The sequence below is a fragment of the Lissotriton vulgaris genome, chromosome 2_1 (assembly GCF_964263255.1).
Source record: "Lissotriton vulgaris chromosome 2_1, aLisVul1.2, whole genome shotgun sequence".
In the NCBI taxonomy this organism is placed as follows: Eukaryota; Metazoa; Chordata; class Amphibia; order Caudata; family Salamandridae; genus Lissotriton; species Lissotriton vulgaris.
This window is the reverse complement of record NC_141687.1, coordinates 158923209-158949997: the sequence shown is the minus strand read 5'-3', so window position 1 is coordinate 158949997 and position 26789 is coordinate 158923209. Positions and strand designations below refer to the sequence as shown.

Here is a 26789-nt window from a genome sequence, read left to right as displayed (position 1 = left end):
CTCCAGCACAGTAGATTACATCTTCACGTCTGTGGAACTATTAGATAAAGTTATCCAAGCAGGAGTAGTAGAAACAGCCTTTGGAGACCATAATGCATTAGAACTCAGCTTAAGAATGGGCCCGATCCAAGCACCCCCCCGCACCTTGGGAGCAAGAGACATTATGACATCAACAGACAACCTCAGGCTAAAGTGGAAAGGGGTGAACTGCGGACCCATTATGGACATAATTATAAACCATCATCAACCAACAGTTGCCTCCTGCTCACTCACCGATGGGAACCACCATAGGATAATCAAAGACTTTGCAAATCTGTGCCATGTTATTAAGACTCTTCTGACAGTCCCCCACAGGAAAAATAACAACGAACCTAGGTGGTTCGACAGTTGTTGTTCAGCGGCAAATAAGGCTCTTCGCAAGGCGTTAAACTCCAAACCGAGGAACCAAGTAGATGTACGGTCCGCCAGGCAAGCCTACAAAACAGCTATAGGGATAAGGAAGGCTACCATGGTAGAGGAACATTGGAATGAACTATCAGTTTCCGCTGCTGTGGGAAATAGTGCAACTTTTTGGCCCGCTGTAAGGAAGATGCGGGACATGGGGAAACAGTTGTCACCGATCAGTTGCACCATCTCAAGTCAGCATTGGGAGCAACACTTCTCCAAAATATATGCTAATCCCGCTGCTCCCGTAGAAGATCATAATTACGACAAACTGAGCCCACTTGATATAACCCTGGGGGAGGTCGTTCTGGCCATCAACCAAAGCCTGGGGAACAAGGCGCCAGGGCCGGATGGCTTCCCAATTGACTTAATCAAACACAAACCAGAATTTTGGGGGCCTATTCTGGTCAATGTTTTCAATAGTGTACCGATGGGCGCCATCCCTGCCACCTGGTCCACAAGCACAATAGTGCCTATTTACAAAAAAGGGGAAAGATCTGACCCTGCAAATTATAGGCCCATCTCACTCTTAGACAACACCCTGAAAATTTTGGGCCGGGTGTTGTACAACAGAGTGAATGATTGGGCCGAAGAAACAGGGGTGCTGGACAGATGTCAGATGGGCTTTAGAAGTAAGGTCGGGACAACAGAACAATGCCTGAATCTCAATCTCATAATAGGCAAATATACCATAGCCAAGGCTTCTCCTATCTACCTAGCCTTTATGGACTTGTCGTCCGCATTCGACCTAGTGAATAGGTCGAAACTGTGGGCGACACTTCTCTCCTATGGCCTTGATGAACCCTTGGTACACTTTTTAGCCTACCTACACGTGGACACTAAAGCCCAGGTACGAATCGGAATGGAGGGCGAAATCTCGGGGGCAATTAAGGTAGAAAGAGGCGTCCGACAGGGGTGCGTTTTAGCACCCCTGCTGTTCATCATCTACATAAATGGACTGAGTGACTCCCTGAAAAAGACGACAACGGATGTCCCGAAAATCCAAGGGAACCTGCTACCCGCACTCCTTTACGCAGATGATGCGGTGATCATGGGACTAACACCGAATACTCTCCGTGCCCTGGTCAAGAGCTTTGCACATTTTATGGGGAATCTGGACCTGAAGGTGAATTTTAAAAAATCATTTATCATGACATGTGGGCCAGGGGCCAAACAACTCAACTCCATCTCGATTGGACAAGAGAAGTTACACTCCACCAAATCATTCCCCTACTTAGGCATGGTCTTTGCTGCGAACGGCCTGTGGAGTGGGCATCTCGCCCACCCACAGGCAAGTTCTCAAAGGCCATAAACTCAATTCTTGCCCTGCCGCGGCCAAAAAGGTCAGAAACAACTGAGGCAATTGTGAAAATCTATAAATTGCAATGCGTCCCGGTTGCAACCTATGACGCAGAAATTTGGGGGATAGTGAGCCCATCTAGCCTGCAGACAGAAGAAAACCGGTTATGTAGAAAACTTCTAGGAGCTCCAATTTCCTCTTCCGGGTACATCTGCCATGCTGAGCTCAACTTGCCCTACATAACCGACTTCATTGCCACGCGACCTGCAATATTTTGGCTGTCCATTTGGGCTAATGAACGTGCTACCTTAACACAGGAAATTGTGTCCGAATGTCTGAACTGTGACAAAGGTATGAGCATCCCGTGGCTTCGGGCAACAAAGGAAAGCCTAGACAGTATTGATAAAACTCATCTTTTTAACGATCCTTCCCAGATTAAGAGCACGGACAAAAAGGACATACAAATCGAACTCTATGCCCTCTTCAGGGAAAAGAGGTTGGAGATAGAACTACAAAAACAAACTGTCAAATCATATGTGATCAATATAAACAATGACTTATCTCCACAACAAATACCTCTATACCTAAGACTCCCAATGACCAACTGGGAAAGGTCGCTATTATTTCGCCTAAGAGCTGGATCTATAAAATACTCACTCTGCTTTCCCTTGGGCCACAGCATGATGAACTTTGGACACGAGCTAAGCCCCTGCCCTTGCAATGGACACAGCAGACAAAATGACCTACATTTCTTCTTTCATTGTAAATTTTTTATGAAATATATCAAGTGGTTTTTAGCCCCATATTTTGAAAAACAAAGACCAGTTTCCCTAATTCAATCATATCTCATGCTTTTAAAATTAGAAAATGATGAACTGATTTTTCGTGCAAGCTCATTTTTGAAAGTCATCTTTTATGCACGGAAATCTATGGAATCTCCCTGAAATGCTCACGTGCCTAAAATGCCTCCCTTGCAATAGCACTTTACCTAATTGAAATGCACATTGGAACGCACTTTAATAACCTGACTTTGAGAGTTTACATTTATATTTGAAAACCAATTGCAGTTTTTTAACTATTTTATGGAAATTGTGTAAATTATTTTTAAAGATGTATTTTTATGTAATATGTGACTTTCATGGATTTTTTGCAATCCGAATAAAGTTTTCTTTGAATTGAATTGGAATTGACAAGAGGGAGCGATATAAAGTACTAGAACTCATTAGGTTTTTAGGTGTGGGGGGAAGGGGTGGCATGGACACTTGTAAAGGTATTGGTCAGGGATGGGGTGGATTAATGTGTACTTTTGAATGGTTCATAGTTATTTTTAGTTCCAAGTCATTAATGAAAAACAAAATATTACGTAAAAACAATTAAGCATTATCTTAAATTTGCCTAGATGAAAACACTCTTTACCAGGATGTATGTATGTGTTAATATATTTAATATTTCTTTAGTTATTACTGGTTGATACAGCAAAGGCATATTTATTATAAAAAAAAAATTTTACGTGGTAAAAATATGTTAAGGATAGTGTACACTATTGTTGCAAAAAAATACAAAGCGCATACCTGCAAGTCCAATTTGGTGTCCAAATATCGAGGAACTGAGATGTGTGACATTACGTGAATATCCTCCAAATGGTTTTAAAGGATCCAGAGTTAAGGTAACAGAAACAGATATATTTATAGGCCCAGAGTCCTCAATAGTCTGTGGAGTTTGTGTTGATCTTGCTTGTCCACTGCTCACTGTGCTTTCTGGAGTTGTTGTATCATTAATTAAATGTTTTAACGTTTCATTTTCAGATATGCACAAGTCCAAATCATTAAAACTCAAAAGGAACGTGTTCCAATCCTTAGTGGAAAAAGAAAGACATTAATTTGACAAAAGACAAAAAAACTGAAAATGGAAAACAATGTTTTATTAAACGAGTGTACGACGTTACTAGTAGCACACAATCAAAAACACATACCTCCTACAAGAAAATCCTGAACAATTATAGAAAAATATTCCACATGACTTCTCAATTTGTGCATCAGGATAAGGAAATTACCTACTCGTGCCCATGACCATACCCCAGCCCGCCTCCAATTCAGGAAAAAGCGAAACAGCTTTAGAAACATGTCTATAAAGAGAATTACATCACAATGCAACAACAGTCCACTTCAGCTCCCAGATACCCGCTACCCTCCAATCACTCTTTGGCTGTATCTTGGAGTTGGTCTTTGACCTAGTAGACCTCTGCTGCTTTAGGGCTAAGTTTGATTAAACAATTCCATATATTCAATATTCTATATGTTGGGTGGAAAATGGGGCCTGCTTTTCAGTCCAGCAGGTTCTACACAGTAGTCACTCCATAGGAGCACTAGGCAGGATTGTCTTTATTTTGTTAAAGTGTTGTCTGCTCCACCAAATTAAGGAAAGGGGATTTCAGTAGTATTGTACCCAGGTAGTGTGAGAGTACTCTGGGACCACTCAACCACAGTTCTGGACTTCTAGACAAGATCTGCTGGTGTGACACAAAACACACCATTCAACATTTAGGGCAGCAAAATGGATATTTACGTGACTTACATGTGTTGATATTACAAAAAAAAATGGCTTTTATTTCTTTTGAATAATTAATACTTAAAAGTGATTCTAATTTATAATGGCAATAGCTTAAACTTTTGTAAATAACTTTTGTGAACATTATGTTTAGTGTATTTTATTGTGACGAAAATCCAAGAACAGAAGTGAAATATTCGTGCCCAGGTGCGTGCCACCCAATAGTGCCTTGCGAGGCTGGTGTGCTTATTGGCGCTTGCCACACACAGGCCGTCCAGGCGTCTTGGACATTGTGTCCACGGTTACAGCCCCCCTCATAGGACGCACGCCACAGACCGAGCTGTGTCTTGCTGCTGATACAATATTACTGCAGCTCTTCATGTGTAGACTCAGGAAGGCTGAAGGAGTGAGTTGGCCCTGCAGTTCAGCCTGTGCAGCACGGCTGGGCTCTGCTGTGCAAGAAGACGGTGTTTGCTCTGATATGTACACATCTCACCCCACACCATAGAAGTGCCCAGGCACTGCTGCCGGTGAGAACGGCCGCACAATCGTGTTCTGTATGCAGCCCCGGGCCACACTTTGCGCTCCGTGGCCTCAGGCGCGTTGTAATCCCGCAGCGCTTCACGAGCCGAGCTGGAGTGAACTCACCCGTGCCAGGAATGCGCTACTCGGGCTTCCGTCAGGGCGGTGCCTGCAGAGTATAGCGCCTCGGGTTACAGCTCTCTGCGGCCCTCATGCTGGTGGTGTCTTTATGAATCTCCCGCCCGTCAGAGTGTGCTCTCTGCTGTCCCGTCTCAGACTCTGCTCACTACTTTACCAAACTTGGAACACCAGTATACACACTTAATATGCAGCACTCCAGGCTGACCCTCGTGTGCCTTTAATTCACCACCGCAGCCCAGGAGTTTCTTCAAGTTCCCGCCAGGCCAACCGGAAGTCCCGCCCCCATCGCGGCGCGAGAGAGAAGCCACTGTCCGAGGAGCCCCGAGGGCTCCTGATCGAGTCCCGGTCCCGAGATGGGGGACCAGGTGAAGAGCGGCCGGGCGCATGAAGAAGGCGGGGCGCTCGTGGTGAGAGAGCCCCGCAAAGCGCAACCGCCGCCCGAGAGGCACGCCGAGCACCGCCAGAACAGGTGAGTGTGTTGAGGAGGAGGAGGGGTGAGTGGGGGTGAGGTGTGCGCGTGTGTCTGTTGTAGTGTGTCTGTGCGTGCGTGTCTGTCTGCGTGTGTGTCTGTTTAAGGGGGGGGTGCGTGTGTGTGTGTGTATGCAGTGTGTGTATGTGCGCATGCGTGCGTGAGCCTTTCTTTAAGGGGGGTGCGCGTGTGTGTGTGTGTGTATACAGTGTGTGTATGTGCGCATGCGTGCAGGAGCCTTTCTGTGCATGGGAATATCAGGGACGGCGACGTGCGCGCTCACGAGCTACAATCTCCGGCAGGAGAAGCTCGTGACAGTCTGCTGTCTACATTCCCCTGAAAGTGATTGCATGAGTTGTCTCGCCCTAAACGCAAAAGCTTCGCTTTTGCTTCGTCTAGGCGAGACCTAAAAACATCAAGAGCTCTCCACTGAACTCAGATGTCTCACAGTGCTTCTTAGGGCTGCGCCTAGACATGGCTCAGTTTGTAAAGGTTCAACCTACGAGCAAACAAAATACTGTTTGTGAATTGAGACACGAGGCTAAAAGCACAGCTTTCCCTCTCAGAGTAAACATCAAGGGATTATCAAAGCTTCTTGGCAATCAATAGCAAAGACATTTCCATAACAAGGCCAAGCTTCATGTTGTCAAAGAGAAAGCGAATGGTTGCAAGCAGAACCCAAACTACTACTTAACCACAAACCACACATTGTCTTGCTTTACTGTCCGCTTTTAAACTTTGATCAAAGCAATAACGTGAGACATTGAGCATATGCTAAACTTTTATAAAATATATAAACTTTTATACGCTTTGGGCACATGAAGTTGTATCTGGCAAGGCAGGTTAAAAGAAGGGAGTAATAATTCAGGCAATCGACAGGCAAGGGAAGAGCATGTGTATTACACACATTACCTATTCCTTTCAGTCTCCAGGAAACTTCAAAATATACCTCCATAATACAATCTCAGTATCTGAAAGAGTTGGGTTGCTTTTTTTTTTACTGAGGGAATATATTTTCCGCTGTGAAGATTCCAATATAGCCCTACGACGTTTTTTGAGAAATAAATGTACTCCTCACCTTAAGTAGAGAAAATCTGCAGTTATTTCCAGGGCTGGACAGGATTACTGAAAAGCTGTTGAATGCATACAAGCCCACTTGTTTGTGAGTCCTCTTAACTTTCAATGGCTACTCAAGTATTGGAACGACCACTTACTGCTCCTTGTGTGGAATTTACTCCAAATTAATAATACAAGAGTGTGGAGTAGAATTTTGCAGGAGTAAAAAAGTTTGCGATTGAAAGAGCACCCTATGTAAATTCCATGCAGTGGTAAATCCAGCCATTTGCTATCGAAAAACTGATTAAGGAGCACAAATTGCCTTTCAATCAAGTTCTTTATATTTTTGACCTCTCGAGTAGCTGAGGGCTGATGACCATGTTTCTTGCAGCAAAGCTAAAAATAAGGAGCACAAATTGCCTTTCAATCAAGTTCTTTATATTTTTGACCTCTCGAGTAGCTGAGGGCTGATGACCATGTTTCTTGCAGCAAAGCTAAAAATAATTTTTGCTAACATTTTAAAAGAACATGTTAGCAAAACCCAAATTACAGTGCAGTTAGTCCAGCACACCAAATTCGTATTTCCCATAATTCTTAAACCAGGTTTGAATTATTGAATATGTATGCTCCTTGAAGATTAGCCAGGAATGTGGATAGCCTCATGTTAAACAGGTCAGTCAATTTCACATCGTTCAACACCACTCTGCCTAGGTTTATGAGTGCATGCTGTTAGTGCAAGCAGAGCCACAACAACTTACTTCAGCATGGTAGGAAATTGAATTTCTTCAAATAGGCTCATAAGCAATTTTTTATCTCAGATGTGAAGCTTTTCAGTGGGCATAACAGGGCTGCCCTTGGGAGGTTTTAAAAAATATATAAAATAGGAGTACAGAGGAACTTGGGGGCGGATTACGTTCTGGGTCGGAAAGCTCTCCGACCGAGCCGGATCCGGAGTGTTTTCCGACCGAGCGAGTACGATGCGGCCGTATGCTGCAGGACTCTGTTCGGTCGTCGGACGCCCATAGAAGTTATTGGAAGCCAGTCGTATGACGCGTACATGGGCTCCCATTGACTAATTGGGTACGTCTCGCACAAGGGCACCCCCTACAGTGGGTACGCGTCGGTGCCATCCGCACCGTACATGCCTGTGTTGGGGAGACCCTTGGGTCTCCCCCTGAGTCAGAGTCGTAGGGCTGCGGATGACAGGGGGTCCGAAGCGGACCCCCAAAGGCAACTTCCCGGACGTTTTGCGAGCTGGACACTCCGGCTCGCACCGGCTGTCCGACGCGTGCATCGTACTGGCTCGGTCGTAAATCGCATCCATTGCAAGCCACGGTTAGTTTATGCCGAGACGTACGGTGTGGTTCTGACCCAGAAAAGACTTGGTCGGTGAATTTCACGTAGCTCACATTGTACTGGATCGCTCGTACAGCTGTACGAGTCAGGCGCAGAACACTCGTACGGCTCGTAGTTTCGCGTTCGGTGCCCTTCCGACCCGGATCGGAATCGGCCCCAAAGACTTCACCATGATGGATTTCAGGTTTGGAAGAGACTTTTGGATAGCTTTTGTCTTAAAGTATATTCCTTCAAAAAACGCTGGATCACACTGCTACAAAATGTTGGAGGGGAAAGACTGGAACTTTTAATTGGATCCACTTGTGTATCAGTGGTTGGTTTTATCTCTTGAAATACTCGGATCAACAAATTCCCTTCTGTTTCAAAGCATTCAATAATTCACTGTATACCTTGCAAAGAACCAAGAAAGATTTGTGGCCCACTGTAGTTTGAATTTCTGAGATCAGAATGATGCTTTGAGGGTTAGTGATACTATGTCGTGGTAACCTCCCAAAGAGAAAAGTCAAAAGTTTGCAAATGAAGCCTGCTTGTCCCTTTGAACCTTCAGCCGCATTAATGAAGCCTGCTTGTCCCTCTGGACCTTTAACCACATTGAAGATTATGAAGAATGTCCTGTAACAGAGAAATCTATGATCAAAATGGAAGGAAACAAGTCCCACAAACTACTGCATTCTTGTCCCCAATGACTATTTTAAAGACAAGAAATGAACACTGGGGATAAAGAAAGATGTTTTTGCTCAAGTAACGCCAATTCATGACGGCTAGAACTTTTGATCAATGCCTCATTTACATCATTTATGGTATTTTAGTTAGTTATCTTTTAACCGACTCTGTTTGGGCCTTTATATTTGATATTTTCAAACACATTTATGGATTTGGTCATTTGTTGCACATGCATTCAAAATTCTTCCCAGAGGAAACGAATCAAACAGTCCTCTTAGATTTGGTAGGCAAGATTCTTTGCTGAAAGCATCGCTGAGCACCTTCAGCCTGAGCTACAGAATTCACAATTATACTTTATGAGCAGCCAGGCTTCAAAGCCAACTGCTTTGTGATGTATAATCTACCTTAGAAAGATATTCAGGTGTTAGAAGATTACTTGTTAAGCACTGTACATAGATTTCAACAGTGCTCAATAGACTTTGTAGACCTTCAGAGGTGAAAGGTAGTAGCCTTGGTGATTTTGCCGAGACTCTTGACATCGATTGTTCAAGGTCATCTTTCTCCTGGTGTAAGAGGACAGTCTGAGATGATCAAGTCTCAAATTGTGGTTAAGGGCTACCTATTTGCTGTCATTCTCTTCACATTCTCTTTGCATGATCTCCCTACAAGAGCAATCATGTCATGGAAACTAGGTCAGGAGAAAAGGATATCCTTATCTAGGGAGGATTATTTCCTCCTACCTAAATACACACCTCAGGACTCAGCAAAGGGATAAAAGCACTATGACTTGGGCATAGGAGGCACATTTTAAACATCTAATTACCATCTTCAAGATTAAGATCGCTGTATGATACTTCAGGCAACTGAATACATATCCCGCACATTATGGTGTGATCAAAATAAACTACAGGCGAAAATCCCACGCTGTGGGGTAAGCACTTTTCTGCTCCACGCCAAGCTTTAACGTTGAAGATGGGTGTGTGGAGTGCTTTCGCAATGGCTCTAGATGCGGTGATAAGATGGAGTCGTTGAATGTTACATCCCAAAATGGCTCCCTCTGGAGGCTTTGGCAGCAAGATCGTGGAGCGGAACAGGATTCATACTCCTCGCATAGAAACAAAAAAAAATACTGACCCATGTACTACTACACTGTGGTCTTTTCGAAGAATTGGCTGACTGACTAGCCTTTTAGCCAGTCAAAAAAAGCTTTAAGATACAATACTTAAAGTGAGCTTTGATATGTGTAGGGAACACTGCTCGAAATAAAATTTTTAAAAAATGAATGGAATGAAAGTGAAATTGGCCACACTTATTAGAATGCTAACTTAGTTAGAGTTATTACTTGAACACTAGGTTGTTGAGAAGTAATTGTCTCTGATTAAGTGCCATAACGCCGCACAGGCAAGCACTCCTTTTGCAGAATGAATCTTCCAGCTTTGCAAAAGTGGCATTCAGGCTTTTAATCACATTGTTTTCATTTTTCTTTCTTTTAGAAACACATCATAGAGTCTTTTTACGTTGTAGGCTTTTAACATATAATTTTCATCCTTCAAGTTCACGTGCAATTTATTTTTGCACTATCCAATAAGTGAACATGTTTGCTAGGGCATTTTTAAGTTAACAAACGTTTCTGACTTTGCATTGACTTTCTGAGCGTTATTGACAGGGATTGTCTTTTTGATATTGTGGTGATCTCAGGTTATGCCCAAACCAATAATGTTTTTGATACCTTTGAATATCTTAATATTTCAGAGAGTTCAATTTCTTGGGGTGCTTTCTGTCACAACCAACTTCAACAAACTTTACTAATTCTAAAGAGGACATTTCAGTTTTAACTACATTAAGACAATGCAATTAATTAAACATGGCCAGACCAAATGGGAGGCCAGTAGGGCATCTTTGAGGGGAGTCAAATTTTGACAGCCATCTATGTAGAGGGTGACTCCAATCTGGTCCTAAATCCGAAGGCTTGAGAGAAGGTTGCACAAATATTTTCTTATAGCCTAACATAGTTAGGAGTTTCCTAAAATCACATTCCTGTGAAATGTTAACTTAGTAGTCGGCCACAATGATTTGGAAGTAAAACGGGGTTGCTAATTATTGTTCCAAATGTTAAAACACAATTTCTTAATTGTACTCATTGTTTCAAGTAGATTTTGGTTTTGTACACTTTATTCACCCCAACTTGAATATTCAAAAGGGTTAAGCCTTTGTCTTTAGGAAAATGCAAAAAGAAGCTGTATACAAACCTTACATCTACAAGCCAACTTGGGCAAGATTAATTGGTTGGTTGCACAGTCATGTAGCAGCCCACAAAGATTTTCAGAGGAGTTGATGATTGTTAATTTTTTTAGATGTTCTTAATACCTACTTTTGTTTTTCATGATTTTCTAAATATTAGTGAACACTTGTGAGATTACTTATTTACATTGTCCACAATAACTTATTAAAAGCTGATGATCAAAATATGAAGATGACATCCTGAAGCAAAGGGGGTCAAAATAATTCTAACACCAGAGAACTGCCGGCATTGGAGTGTTCCACTAATCGCGTCAAAGATCAATCCTAATTAATCTGGATTCCATATCATTTCGTAAAAATCACATAAGAATTCTCAGCCCTTGCCCTCAAAGACTTGAATCTATCCACAGAGTCTTGGTGTACCTCGCCCTCTCTCCAAGCAGGGTTTACCAAACCATATTCAATGTCTTTTGCCAATCTAAATGGCTGATTCCAACTATTTCCTGTCACTCCCTTCCCTTTTCCCCTCATTGTTTATGGTCAGGTTAAGCATCCGGTTGTGCCTTTCATATTCAATGACTAAGAATAATAGCAAAGACAATAAATAAGAGAAAGCTTCACTTAAAGTACTTAACCTCGAACATTCACCAACAGTACATTCTACAATAAGCTGTAGTATTTTAGGATAGAGTATGATGAAGCAGATAACTGATAAAACGTAGCTGCTGTACCTCAGTCATCGCAGGTGTCTTGAGTTTGAAGAAATATCCCAGTGTCAGGAAGGCGATCGCCATGGCGCTGACACTGATCATAAAAACCACAAGAGGAGGACGGCTGCTAACATAACTCTTCAGGATCTCCAAGGGATGTATGCTGAACATGGCTAGCTCCAGTTAACCTGCAAGTAAATAACACAGGACCACAATCAATACATACAATATACAAGCAAATACGGGATAACAATTCTCAAAACTAACTTTCCCACATCTAAATGCTCGAATCTTCCAGAGTGAAAATTGTTAATTTAAGAAAGAACAGTTCATAAATTGCCATTCACCTCCAAACACCTTCCTCAAGCAATGATTGCTCCATAAGACCAATTTTGCGCTATTGAAGATACCTTTCATAAGTCAGGTTTGTGCTCCCAGAGAAAAGGACTGCTAGCTCTTGCCAAATAAAACAAGGAATCATTTAATGCACACATAAGTCTCGTCATGCCAAGTCTTAGTTTGGCAGGAGGTGAAGAAGGAAACGAGTTCGCCCTATAATGTACAGCCAAACTCAAGAATTCTGAAGAACAAGGGCTTTCATTTTCCAAAGATCAGACATAACACTGGTAGGTTGTACTGTCTTCCAAAGCACATTAAAACTCCTTGGCTTGGATGGTAGAAAGAGAGAAAAAAAAACCAGCACAAAGTATAAAATACTCCAAACAGATTGGTGATTGCATCTGGATTATGTAATTCCATACTGTCACATTACAGAATTTACAGATGTAATGTACCATCAAGGGCTTATCCAATCAATTTTTAACCCCTTCGACACTGATGATGAGCTGGGCTCGTCATGGTGTAGCCCGCTCGCACGCTGATGACGAGCCCAGCTCGTCACGTAACATGCGGTTTCGAAAATCTCAGCGTAGGAGCAAAATTGCTCTAGCGCGCATGTGGTTAACAAAAAACATCTAGTCATTTGTCACTCAAAGCCACAATAAAGCAGGATGGGAAGTTATCTTTAAAGACAAGGAGGCATGGTTGAGCTGCCAAACATGGAGACAGTTTGAGGGAGCGCCGTGCACGGACTGCTGGATTTTGATATTCCGGCGTTGCAGAGACACATCAGAGTTCCCAGTCTTGAGCGGCAGAGTCCGGGGATGTCCCCGCAGTCACACTTTGCAGGAGTGACCCACAGATGCATCGGTCGGAGAGACTGTGCACTACTCCTCTTAGGCTTTCAAGCAGCAATGCTTCACTGAGTGCAGTGGCCGTGCTTGGCCTCTTTCCTCTGTGGCCGGTGGGCCTTCTTAAGCTTTTCTTTCCCTCAACCGCCCAGTGTGCTGTGTGGGAATTAAGGGCCCACATATATGAATAGAGCCTCAAGGCTGAGTGAGTGTTATTTTTCGTCCCTTTCCCCAGCCAGTATTACCTATAATTGATTACGGCCTCCTGACACCCCCTATCTCTGCCCGCACAACAGTGTTGACACTGGAAGTAACAAGGTCTATATATGCCATGATCCATGCATAACAATGTTATCAGTAGAAACAATGTACGCCATGACCTAGGCACGCATAACTATGTCAATATCAGCAAAGACAATGTTGATGTATGCCAGTAAAAACTGATATCAATGGCCATCATATTATTTTCAGAACTTCTAATGAACTCGAATGATTGCTCTCTGATTCTCCCATGGTGGATTCCCCATCAACCCCAAGACAGAGATACGTGGTCAGAGAGGCCCTCACAACCCATGCTTATCGAGTGACTGGTCACAGGTGGGGTCTCACTTAGCCCAAAGACAAACGTGAACCCAGGGTAAACCCTGATCAATCCCCCAGATAGAGAGCTGCACCACAAACAGGTCTGAGGAAACTGGCCTCAAAAAAACATGGTTGGCCAAAGGTGCACGTTTCCCAAAAATACCACAAAGCCAGATGATACATATAGATAGAAACACTCAGCCAATCAGGACTACGACATGCACACCACACATAGTGACAATGAGTTCTTCATACCAGACATCTGGACCCATACACACTGGCCAACAATAGCTCTCCCCGAAGTCAACAGCCATTTGTGTCCTTGTCAGATGGCCAAGATGCTTTTTCAAGAATACAGAATTGTTTTACTGTACCTCACTAGATTTATATATTGTCAGTGAAATGAGAGACTTTCTTCAGCCGCACTCTGTCACAGCTCTCCCAGTTGCTGCATTTAATTATACCAACCTGTTCCTGTTAAGCTAAATTCCTCTTGTCTTTTAGGTAAATTCATATCCGAGCAACAGCGGTCTGCATAGTGGATACTTCATGTCAAGCTCCCTCTGATGTGGGTAGAACGCGCATCTTATGAAGGGGCAATTGGCATTCCTGTGCTCAATCACAGCCCAGGGTACCACTGTCAACAATGCCCCCACCTACAAAGTCTGCAAGAAAGACCAGATTCATGCATCTTCCTGCCTCTTCAGGTTTATATCCGCACTTAGGAAAATGCAGAACCACATACTCCACTCAAGATGGCTAGGCCATATGGGCCCAACCTTCTGCTTAGTGGCCCACAGACAGTGCACTCACTCCTCGGTTTCGGACATGTCTGTTCCAGCGGTTGGACTCTTCCCAGCACTTGCTGATGCAATAAGACTATCCCTTCACAAACTACTCTGGCTAACGTGCAAGCCAGCAGGCTGTTTTGCTGCCCAGCCTTATCCTCCTTACCAGAATCCTCTGCTTGCTTCTGGCCGAGACACTAACCTCAGTGGAGTTTTTGTTGAGCCTTGCCGCTCAGTTTTGTTAGTAGAGTTGTTTTTTTGGGGCGTTCCTTTGGCACATTTACTAAACACACTGCCAATTCATATCATCATTTCCTGGTCGACTTGGTCACCCAGTTTGACCCCATCTGGGCTTGTTGACTAGTCATCTCACGCTTCCGCCCAGCTCATGGGACGGAATCCGCGTTAGTGACCGTGTTAGACAATCTGCGGGCGCGAGTCGACAGTGGTCGGGCGGCCTTTTTGGTGCTGCTCGACATGTCGGCCGCGTTCGACACGGTCAGCCATCCGACCTTGATAGCGAGGCTGGAAGAGTGTGGGGTCAAAGACAAGGCGAGGGACTGGTTAATTTCCTATCTGGATAATCGTCAACAACGGGTGTCGCTCCCTCCCTTCAGCTCAGAGGAGTGGAGAGTGGGACAAGGAGTACCTCAGGGCTCAGCCATCAGCCCTATACTCTTTAATATCTACCTCCGCCCTCTAGTCCAGCTTATCAAATCGTTTGGGATCTCTGCATTTAATTATGCAGATGATACCCAGCTGGTCTTTTCACTGGAGGGACAGGATGCGGTCCCACTGGAGACTTTTCATCGGTGCATGCAGGCCACAGCGGACAGCCTCCGCTTGAACTCGTTACAGTTCAATGGTACTAAAACTGAGGTGCTGCACTGCTCCAGCGACCGAATCCCCAGGGACCTCCCAAATGACTTTTGGCCCCCGTCCTTTTCAGAGACAGTGTCAGACTCACACTCGGCGCGTAATCTGGGGGTCATCTTTGGGCCTAACTTGCAGCTGGATTTGCACGTAAACAAGACCACCTCAACGTGCATGATGCTCATCCGTATGCTGCGCAAGGTCCTACCTCTCCTCCCTGAGCAAGCCAGATCCGAAGTAGTGCGGAGTACCATCCTAAGTCGACTCGACTACTGCAACGCACTACTATTGGATGCCCCTGCAACACTACTGGGCAAGCTTCAAAGGGTACAAAATCTGGCGGCCAAACTCGCCCTCTCCCGCCCCTACTACAGCTCATCTACAGCAGCGCTTCAGGAACTCCACTGGCTGCCGGTCCACCTTCGCGTTCGCTACAAAGCAGCGTGTATTGTGTTTAGAGCTATTCATGGCTTGGGACCAATCCCGTTGCGGAGAATGTTTGCTTGGTATCTCCCATCTCGAGCCTTACGCTCCTCGTCATCCAAGCTGTTAGTAGTCCCGCGCTTCCAGAGAGTGAGGATGGGTGGCCGATCGTTCAGAGTAGCGGCGGCCAAACTCTGGAACTCCCTGCCATTATCCCTTAGGAGTCTTGAGGCTCTTTCAGCCTTTAGAAAGGCGTTGAAAACCTACCTCTTCCCGAGGATAGGCTAGCTGCTGAAGTTGCTGGATCAGGGTTCAAAGCGCCAGGATGCCCTTGGTGGTGACAGGCTGCGCTCTATATGTATACCACAATACAATACAATACCATCTAGAGGCCTCTTCCATTAAATCATTGGCAACTCAATATAAATGAGTGACATGAAATGTTAGTGGAATGAATTCTCATCATAAATGTCATCAAATTCGCTCTACCCTTATTCGATGGAAAAACACATTTAGCTATTTTCCATAAGACTCATTTATTGACCAGGGGTATCCAGAGTCTGCAATACATGGTGTTTGGGATTCGTTTTTCTACATAGGCAAGGGGAGCGGTGAGCTTGATTAGGCCCAGAGTACCCTTTGAGGCTGCAGAAATTACGACTGATGCAGCTGGCCAATATATATCGCTGTTTGGCCAGCAGGATGGTTTGGCCTTAGTACTGGGAAGCATATACGCTCCCTTCTCGACCCTCCTACCCCAAATGGCTCAAACTAATTTTTCATCCTGCTTTACCAATTGTTTGCGCCCTAACCCCATGATTTTGATTGTGTACTTGATACATCTTTGGATCATTCTACATCTCCGCTCCCACAATCTTTGGCCATTCCAGCAGCTAGAGAACTCCGGGTCTGGCTAGAAAGTTGACAGTTTGGATCTCTTTGGTGCTTGAAATTCCAGTTTCAGAGGAACAACTCCTTAGTACACCACAGTCACTTTAGAATAGATAGATTTGTGGATACCACATATATGCACTTCTGAGTAGTGGCAACTTCATACTGTGTTCGGTTTTTTAATCGAACCATAAACCCTCTGCAAGTTGAGCTGGCTAGGTTAAGGCAATGGACGCTGATCCCGACCTAGCGTTTACAACTGTCAGTATTGGACAATAGTACTTCGCCAATCCTTATGTGACCATATAGATTCGATTCAGAGGTTCTACCTTCTCCCTCTTACTGGAGTGGGAGACATTTAGGGATATAGATTATTAAGGAGAGAGAGAGGACTGGGTAGCCAGTCTGTATCCCCTGGGAGATTATATGTAATCAATAATGGGCTGGTCTATTGTAAATAAATGACTCAGAACTGTATGTATCAGGGAACAGATTGTGTTCCTTCATGAAGCCCTCACCCACCAACCTAGTTGGTGGTATGCTTCATCTTCGGGCCCACCCAGTGACACCAAATGTGTCCCGGGTTTGTTTCAACGCCTGTGTGACAGCGGAACTGGTATATTACTGAGAGTGCAGTGAAGGTGAAGTGATAAGTGAACAGGTTAAAAGCTATCCAGTGGTCCCAGTGCCCAAGGGGCTATCTTTAATATCTGGGCCTCTGGTAGCATTAAAACAAGGCTGTTGATGTAGGTGGAGTGGTGATATTTTAGCAAGGCCTTTATTAAACTTGCTTTCCTCCGGACCAGTAAAATGTGATGGCTGTACTACTGGTGAGTATGTGGTTTGAAATGTATTGCACGCGCTAAGGTGCCTTACATGTGGGAGGGGGATTCCCTCTCTAAGCATAACTGTACACACAACACAAATAACAGACAGAACGTATAGAAAAATGTTTTTAGTAAATTTGCCATATGAATAGAGAAATTATATTGTTTCTAGTGGTTTGCAACTAAATATCGGTAATAGGCAGTAAAAAGTGTGGCTGTATTAGTGGTACAGATTGGTGATTATTACTGGAGTATGCGCTGATAAGTGTGGTGGGCTACGTTGTTATGCATACACACAAAAAGTGGATACTCTGTAGTATTTATTTACGCTGTCGTTTTGAAGCGAATGCCCCCATAGAGATGCCCCGCAGAGGTAGGGTCCCTGAAAGAAAAAAGGTAGCGGCCCGTTGGCTTTTTAAGACCTGTAGGGAGAGAAAGTCTTACCCAGCCGTAGTGCTGGTCACATGCTTGTTACTCACGCTAATGGTGGTCATGACCCTCTAGAAACCTGTTTGGCTGCGGCGGCTCTCCGTAGGAAAGGAACCTCTGTGTGTGCCGTGTTTAAATACCCAGCGCGGTAAGTGCACCTGTTCCGCATCGTTGCCAGGAGCGTCTGTGAGGAAACATTGGACACAGACGACAGACTCACGAGGCCTGATGACGTGCGTCACCTAGGGTATGGGGTAGTCATAGAGACTGGGAAATGCTATCGGTTGGTCGAGCTGTGTTATTAGCGCTGTCTTATTAGGCCACTGAGGCGCGGGTTGGTAAAGCCACCTGTATGCGATTTAATTTTGGGAATCAGGGTGCAATGATGGGATCAAGTGTTAAAATGAATAAAATAAAATAAAGGTCCCAGAAGTGTAAGGCAGGTGGTTGGGTAAAACCTTTTACCCAACCACTGAACTCACTACTCACGGAGGGCCTGTCCAGAACACCTCACCCCTGTGCCTTACACTTCTCTGAGTCTTGTGGGTCCCTCATTAGGTTTGCGCTCTAAAAACCTTTATTTTATCTTATTCATGGTACATTTACCATGTTGTATAGAATAAACTTAAACTTATCAGTAACATATCCCACCAATGTTAGTGTGCGAGACAAGCATCAAAACAGAACAAAGTCCTCATATGAGGGTAACGTGAAGCTCATTTACCAACTTAAATACCGGACCGGACAGGGCAGCCGCCGAGTTTGTCAGTCTTCATTATCCGCTTCATCTCCGGCTGCTCTTGCTGTTTCTTTGCGTTCCAGCTGCTTGACGAATTGCAGAGCATCCTTCGGCGTCGTGAACAGCCTGGGTTTGCTGCCATGATGAATCCTGAGTCGAGCCTGGTAAAGCATGGCGTACTGAATTTCCAGTACGTGCAGTCTCTTTTTAACTGGTTGGAACTCCCGCCGAGCCTGCTGCAACGCTGCCGTGTAATCCAGGAACAATTGAACCTCCGTGCCTTGATAGTTTGTCGTGCCCATTTCCCTCGCCATCCGGAGCGCCACATCTCTACCTCGATAGTTTAGAAGTTTGGCGATTATCGTCCGGGGAGGAGCCCCCGGAACCGGGCGCGACGCAAGGGAACGGTGCGTCCTCTAAACCACCAGCATGTTGGAAAACTTCTCCGCAACAAACAGTGACTTAAGCAGGTCTTTGACATACAGTTCCATTTTCCCTATATTTGTGGACTCAGGCACCCCAGTAATGCGCAGATTGTTGCGCCTGGACCTGGCTTCCAAGTCCTCAACTTCGCATCGTTCACCGACAGCAACTTCTCCATTTGTGTGCAGGATTTAGTAATACTCTCAACTTAGTCCTCTGCGTTGGAGATGTGTTGTTCCGTCTCAGCGATACGCAAGCTATGCTTGTCTAGTTTGGACGCCATACTGTCCATGCGGAGGTTGAGAGTATCAATTTTACTATCAACGGTGTGTAAACTTTGCTGCATGGCAAGCCTCATCCGTTCAAATTTGCTGGTGCCACCGGTATCCATATTTGTCTCTTTGTCAGATGTGGCCTGTGGAGTTGATTTCTTAAGACGCTTTGATTCGAAAGACAATCTAGGCTGCAACTGCTTGTCCGGTGTACCCATTCTGATTGTGTACCTGCTATTGTGTTTATTTATAGCACAATCGCAGATTCGCAGAGAGTGAGTCCCAGTTTCTTTTCTGCGTCACTTTCTATGCCTACAGGCAAATAATACGTAGAACTGCAACTGGCGCTATTTAGACAGAGTGGGATAAGGCAGTCTTTTAGGATGTGGATGCCTACTTCACCGGGACCCGCGGGACTGTCTAAGCGCGCCTGCGCTCTCTTCCACTATGTCCCCTGACCACGCCACCAGCTCCTTTGCGTACAGTGCTCAGTACCAGCACCCACGGTATTATGCCACTAGAGAAAAAATGTCCGACAACTTATTTCCAATCTCAGCAGCTGAATTCCTTCCGTGCCCTGGTCTCACAACATGGGTAGTAAAGCCTCACAGAAGTATCTCGCTTGCCAACGTGTGAAGCCTGCTCCTAGTACCAGTCCTCACAGCCGTTGGCACTCGTGTCATCAAAATGGCGGGTCCAGAGCAATGCAGCACTCCTGCCCAGCGAAAATGGAATCTGCCACAGCCAAGACGCGCACTTCCATTCAGCGCGATATCAAAATAATTACCCAGTGTGACCTCAGCGTTGTTGGCAGCACAACACACCCGCTGCGTCCGTCAGGCTAATCCTCTGCACTGCGATGTCGCCGCTGGGGCCTCGGGGCAGTTCAGCCCGCAGGTCTGGCCATCACGCACTTACACGTAAAGCGTAGGCTGTCTCTGGTTTCTGGGCTCCACTGTCAGTGCTCCATGCCCTGCTCCCGCCAAATCTCACTTCGCACTACAAGGTTGCGCTTCACCGCAGGTTCCTCGCACTCCAGACAGCCCGCCTCCCGGACTGCTATCGGCTCCTGTGCCATAGCGGCGTACCTAGGCAGGCAGCCCCGGCGCTCAATGTGCCCGCGCCGCCATTTGCTCGCGGAGAATCGAGATCAAGCCTCTCGATCTAGATTTCCTTCCGACATATGCACCACGGGCTTCCATTTGCACATCAATCTGCTGCTTACAGTCCAGGGAAGCGAACTTTCTATATCAAGTCAAGGGATGACTCAGACAGAGGCAGGATAATTTACGGATTTTGGCCCGGACCAGAAGAGCTGCACTAGTGTGCGGCCATCTTGATTCGGGCTGGCTAGCACCCCACCGACAGAAATGTACCCTTAATCCGGATTTTAAAATCCTTTATAAATTGCTAATCGATTACTACTAAAGCTCCCGCTCCTGATTTCACCAACCAGTCAGGCCTAATTCTGGCACCTCTCATAATCTGCTATATAATTTCTAGCATATCAGATGAGTTCCAAAAAGCTGCCTGCATTACCTCAGACTTGGAGAAGGAATTAGGCTCTCTCCGCTGGGACTACATGCTGGGGGTCCTGAACAAGACGGATGTTGGTCCGAACTGGTGCAAATGGATTTTCTTTTTATATATGGCCTCAAGTGCCACAGTTAGGCCGCTGCATTCTATTTTCCAAACCTTCACTATAGGCACGGGCAAGTATGTCCTACCTTACCTTACCTATTCAGACTCCTCCAACCTCTCCCCCCTGGCCCCCCCCCGAATATTGGGGCATAGACTGACAAATTTTGTGGCACAAATGTTCAAATTCACAGTCACAGCACAAAACTATGTATGCTGGTAAGTTACGTGAAAATGTGATGTCTGTCACCTGTAGTAGCATATTCTGCAAACAATTTATTACTTAATTTATTTCTCATTTTTATAAAGTGCAACACACGAGATTATGTGTCTGCAAACTGTACACAGAACATGAGGCAGGGTGGAGTTAACTCTTTACAGAGAACTGACCGTCTTCTATTTGTTGAATGTCATCTGCTTACTTGTGGGTGAGACCCCCAGTGACACCATACACAAACTGAACTGATCAAAATCAGTGCATGACCAACCTTCGTGGACATTTTACATTGCACAGAGTGAGGGGAGAGAATCAGATCTCTTTTAGATGGACAAAATCAGATCATTCAAGAAAAGAAAGACGCAAACCATTTCTTCGAAAAACAGAGCCTAAATAATTTTCAGAAGTTACAAGATTTTTCCCTGTGCTTTAGAAAACACAGACTATCTTTCAACCTGAAACACGATCATTCAAGCCGCATTACCATCTTCCAAGCACTGGGCTAAACTCCATAGTGCCTAAATTATCATTGGCTCCTAGTCTTTTTAAAAGTTGGATGAGCAGTATGTAATATATCCATGAGTTCTCGCCAGGCGTTTCGGGAACAGGCACCATGCCCTTAGATCAGTACAAATGGAAGATTGTGCAAAAATTGTAATATATAGAGATTGGTCTGCAAGTCGCCGGGAAGAGAGTGCATTCTAATGAACATTCAGTCGCTAAGACATTTAGCCCAGTACCTAGAAGATGAAATACAATTGGCACTAATAGCAAGCCATGTATTAGTTGATGCCATAGATTTGCAGGCAAAGGCAGATGCAGCTACTTTGTCATGTACACAATATAAAAAGATTATTTAATCACAAGATAATGAGATGTTTCCTATGTATGAAACGATGGAGGAACTGAACATTGATTTACTGTGAGTTAAAGAAGAGTTCACATAGTTTAGAATGAACTGCGGAAAGGCTCGGTGTCCAAATGCATCGGAAGATGGACTTGTCCCACAGACTGCTGTCCCTGTAGATCAAACTGCTTCAACTACACTAGAGAAACTCCTACCATTTAACTTCAAAACGCAGCAACATCCACATGTGCCTTTTACAGCACAGACTAGGGAGAGTAATGCTGTAATTTTCAAAAAGACCAGGCCCTGGAGGATGGAGTCCCCACGGACAAAATTGGCCTGGGAGGGGGGTCAGGCAGACCCCCTTCCTTTTATTAAAAAAAATATATATAAGAAAAGCTGGGCCTCCTGGGATGGGGTCCCTGGGCCGTAATCTGCCCGGGTGGGGTGGCCCAAGCGTCCCCCATCAACATTTCATATAAAACTGGCCCCGGGGAATGGACACATCTCCCCTTTCCAAATTAAGAATATACTTTAAACCCAGCAACTCCGCGGAGGCCACGCTACTCTACAAGCATGCTTCCTGTGCCCCTGCTGTATGGGGGATGAGGTCCCCTAGGTTCCAGAGGGTCCTTGGGGGCCAACAAGCCCCCCTGTTACCTCCAGTAAGTCAAACACAGGGAGTTGCTGAGAGGTCGTCAAAGGCCACACCCCTTTCTCCACAACTCTGCAAACATGCCTCCTGGTACACTACTGGTTGGGGAATGACTTCCACCTTGCTTTGTGTCCGTTCGAGTTGCCCCGGTCCACCGCAGCCAATCTGGCTGATTGTTGTGGAGGGCGCCCCGAACACTGAGGGAAGTACTCACTTCCGGCTCGTCTGCTAGCCGCCATCTTGGTCGGCGGTCTAGCTGTCCGGAGACAGGTCCGAGGAGTATTTATGGGGCAATGATAATCCGCGCCAGCACAGGCCCAGGGACCACGCATCATGGTAAAATCCTCAGTTACTCTTCCATGGAGCTTCGCTCATTAAAGTATGCTTGTCTTCCATGCCTCGACCTAGTCACACTAAGTTGTTTAGGGACTAACAATATTTCCCTCCCCCGGGCGGGCTTTACTCCTCCACCCACACCCGAACCCTGTTATTCTTCCCCCCAAAAAGTCTCAGCGATCAAGGATTCTACCCTCCGCTGTCTCTATTTGAACACGCGGTCCTTTGTAAAACACCAACTGGACATTTTCCTGCTCCTTGATACTGACAAGCCTGATATTTTACTTATCACCGAGACGTGGCTCACCCACGACTCGCTGCCGGATGTTCTCGCAGCCCTCCCCTCTGACTATTACATACTGTCAGCTAACCGGTCTCCTGGGAAGCTGGGGGGTGGTGTTGCAGCCATTATCCCTAAGGATCATAAATTTACTATTCTGCCCCCCTTGGTACTGCCGAATATAGAGAATCTCGTTGTTAAAAATCGATACTGATATAAGGACCATGGCGCTGGTACTTATTTACCGTCCCCTCACGCAATGCCCACCTTCCTGGTATCTTTGAGTGATCAACTGGCAGTCCTAGTCGTTAACTTTGCTAAGGTCCTGCTAGTCGGGGACCTAAACTATTGGTTTGGTGATATTGCGGGAGGGCCTCAGGCCAATGAACTTTGAGCTTCTTTCTCATTTGAATTTTACTCAACATGTTCGTACTCCCACCCATGATAAAGGACACATTTTGGACCAAATCTGGACCTATAATGTACCCCTGTCCATTCCCGTGGCAACTCCATGTATCTGGTCAAATCATTATCTAATCCAGTTCTCACTCACTTTGCATGGCCATTTAAAAAAGTATCCATCCCTGTGGGAGGTGTAGCCAGGAAATGGAGATCTTTGAACAACCAGGATTTTCTCAGTTCCCTGACGAAATCAATACCTGCTCCTAGCCACAATCTTAATCTTATGGAAACAAATCTCTCTGACTGGCTTCTGGCAGCATGCAACGCACATGTACCTCTCACCAAATTCTCTTGCGCTCGTCGCTCTGATGCTCATAGATGGTTTTCGGCTGATTTAAGGAAACAAAAACTAGAACTGCGCCAATATGAGAGGAAACGGAGACACGGCTACTCCGATGAAGATAGGGAGTCATATATGGCTGCTCGCAGGAAATATAAGAAAGCTACATTAATTACCAAGGCAACATTCTTCTCTGAGAGAATCTTACATGCTCAAAATAAATCAAAGGAAATTTTTAAGGTTGTGAATGACCTTTGTAATGACGATAGAACTTCCTCCGTCCAAGTACCGACTCAAAAACTCTGCAACTCGCTAAATGACTTCTTCATGGATAAAATAGTCACCATCAAAGAGAGCATACCAAAAAGTCTCAGTATGGTTCTCACAGAGGATATGCCTAGGATACCCGCAGAACTGGACACTATCCTTCTCATCGACCACTCGATGTTAGTCGAACTGATGACCCGGGTTAAATCAGGCTCACCCAATGACTGCTGCCCCCCTAACGTCCTAAAGGACATTTTTTCGGCGCTTCCTCTGTACTTCCCCTCCTTAACGAGTCACTTGCGCAGGGTAGGGTCCCTGGTGCTTTTAAAAATGTGACACTGGTACCAGGGGCAGATCTTGCCAATCTCTCTATCGGCCCATATCTCTCCTTCCTTTTGGAGCAGAAATTCTGGAAACCCATGTGGCCAGATGTCTCTATAATTTCATTGAATCTTCAGACTATTTGGAGCCAAACCAAGCCGGCTTTCGCCCGGCGCATTCAACTGAGTCTGTGATTCTTGCGGTCCTGGACACTATGCGATTCAATGCTGATAGGGGTGTCCATCAGGCCCTAGTGCTCCTGGACTTGTCACCGGCGTTCGACACGGTTGATCACACCATCTTATTGCACCGTGTCGAACAGGCCGGCCTGCAGGGCTACGCTCTCAGCTGGGTGAACTCCTTCCTGACTGACCGCACTCAGGCGGTCAAGGCTTGGGAACTTTACTGCGCCCAAGCTGGTCACTACCTGCGGTGTCCCGCAAGGCTCTTCACTGTCTCCGCTGCCGTTTAACTTATATCTTAAACCCCTTTTACACTCTAAAAAACAGAAAAGTCACAACCTTTAATTACGCCGACGACTTGCAATTAATATTCACATTGGACTCCCCGGACCCTGCTACTGAATTTCAGGCCATCATGCTGCACATCCAGTTGTGGATGGATCAGAACCATCTTAAACTTAACCCAGGGAAGACAGAGTTGGTGATTATTTACAGGTGGCAAAGGTGTCTTGTTTAATTCTACCATGACATTTTGCATTTAGAGAATTTAAATGTCAACCCTGTATGAACACCACAATCAAAGCTCGTGCATGAGAAGCAGCATCAGCTCAAATAGAAAACATGATTTCTGTTAGAGTAACAAAAAAATATTGAATCTTTCTTCACTTACTCGAAAGAAAAAAACATCGTCTGAGCAATCTTTGAAGTATTAAAGGCAGACGTACAACTCAACTCGATGGGCTAATCTGCCCTCTGTCGCAGTTTCTGTGGCCAGCGAACTGACAGTCTCTATGTATTGGAATAAATATATATGTGGCACAGCACTACTGGGGACAAACACTGTCTGGGTTCACACCTGTGCCAAACTCGGTCTGAGCTCTATGTTGACATTTGCATCGCGATCTTACTGTGTTCACGCATGCATCCAGCCATTTCCATATTCTCGTTTAAAAAAAACAAAAAAAACATAAACTCCTCTGAAAGCCACGTCCTCTGAAAGCCTGTGCTTTCAGAGGACGGAACGATCTATGGTCTGCATTTATAACTAGACAAGATCACCTGATTCGGTTCCCCCTAACAAGTATGCCAAACTCTATTATGTGTTGTCAAGGTGCAAACCCTGGGCGTCACCTTCAGAGTCTATACCTATACCGGGTTCTATATTCTCGTCGTTTACCTGTGGCAGTCTCAGCTTGCCTTCTCCGTTGTCGTACCGGTGCAATTCTGTGTCTATGCTTTGACTGTTACATGTTTATATGTACCCCTAATGTAGTTTCTGTTTTAGTAGCTATATTTGTAACGAGTTTTGCCTCTAGTGTGGATCCATTAGCGGATCTTTTTCGGACTCTTCTTTTAGTCCGCGCCTGAATCTGTCTTTCTATAAACACGTCAGACTCCAAGTGTTCACGATTCACACTATGACCAAGCGATCGCTGCGTTTTTTTCCGGTCAGATCTACATATGAAGCAAAATCTCTGCTAACAAGGTGCATTAAAGTCAGTCTAGGTGCTGTGTTCATACCCGTGGCAGAATAGGACCCTGTTCATATTGAAGGCTTGCCTTTCGGTTGATTTCTCTGAAAAGCTCTAGTTAGGCATTAACAGTTCATGTCTGTTTCGGCCGCATCGAGATACTAACGTCTGCGTAATGTGCCAGACTGTTTCTGCCCTCACAGTTCGTATTGGTGACTGACAGCGCTCTCTGTCCATACCTGCGTCAGGCTACGCCTGTGCTGTACACGATGTTGGCGCTGCTGCCTCTACACTCCGGGTCTCTGGATAACGCTGCTGTCATGAAAGGTTTCCCAGGCTCACGCTGCAGGCCTCAGCGCGAGCCCCAGGGCCACAGGCCCGGCTGCAGGTCTACACAGAGTCCCTCCGACTGCCGGGCCCCGGAGGGACTCATTGGCGGCACAATCAGAACATCCTTGTGGCTTCAAGGACCTGTAATGCCACGGAGCGCGAATCTTAAGACAACGGTCTTCAGAAGCAACTACACCACATACACTCTGCAAAACACTGCTGCACTTCGACTTCCGGGTGACGTGCCGTTCTAGAAAGAGAAGAAAGACTAACTAGAGAAACATTTAGCGGCCTTCTTGGATTGGGATACTATTGTTTTACAGCTTAAATGAAGGTGCCATTTTGTTATTTATTTATTTATTTATTTATGCAGTTTTATATAGCGCGGACTTTACCCGAAGGCGTCAGAGCGCTTTACAATAGGAACAGAAATGATACAAACTGAGAACATTACACGAACAGCAGATTGCAAAAGCATACGTTACGTTACATACGGTAAAGTGATCATTGTGAGCAAACAAAAATACACGAGGTAGTAAAAATTGTGAGCAACCAAAAATACATGAGGTAGACAAGGTAATAGTGACACTTCTGAGCAAACAAAATACATGAGGTA

The 26789-nt window shown here is 45.2% G+C and overlaps 1 protein-coding gene across 1 annotated transcript in view; it reads right to left on the bottom strand.

The window, feature by feature from the left end:
* Positions 1-26425, bottom strand: part of TMEM248 (transmembrane protein 248) — a 93479-nt gene extending 67054 nt beyond the window's left edge. The window contains exons 1-3 of the mRNA XM_086954630.1: positions 26083-26425; positions 11471-11637; positions 3316-3598 (exon numbers count right to left, since the gene is read on the bottom strand). Of these exons, the coding sequence (XP_086810756.1) occupies positions 3316-3598; positions 11471-11620 (433 nt within the window). The 5' untranslated portion in view covers positions 11621-11637; positions 26083-26425. The remainder of the gene's footprint in view (positions 1-3315; positions 3599-11470; positions 11638-26082) is intronic.
* Positions 26426-26789: the final 364 nt, after the last annotated feature.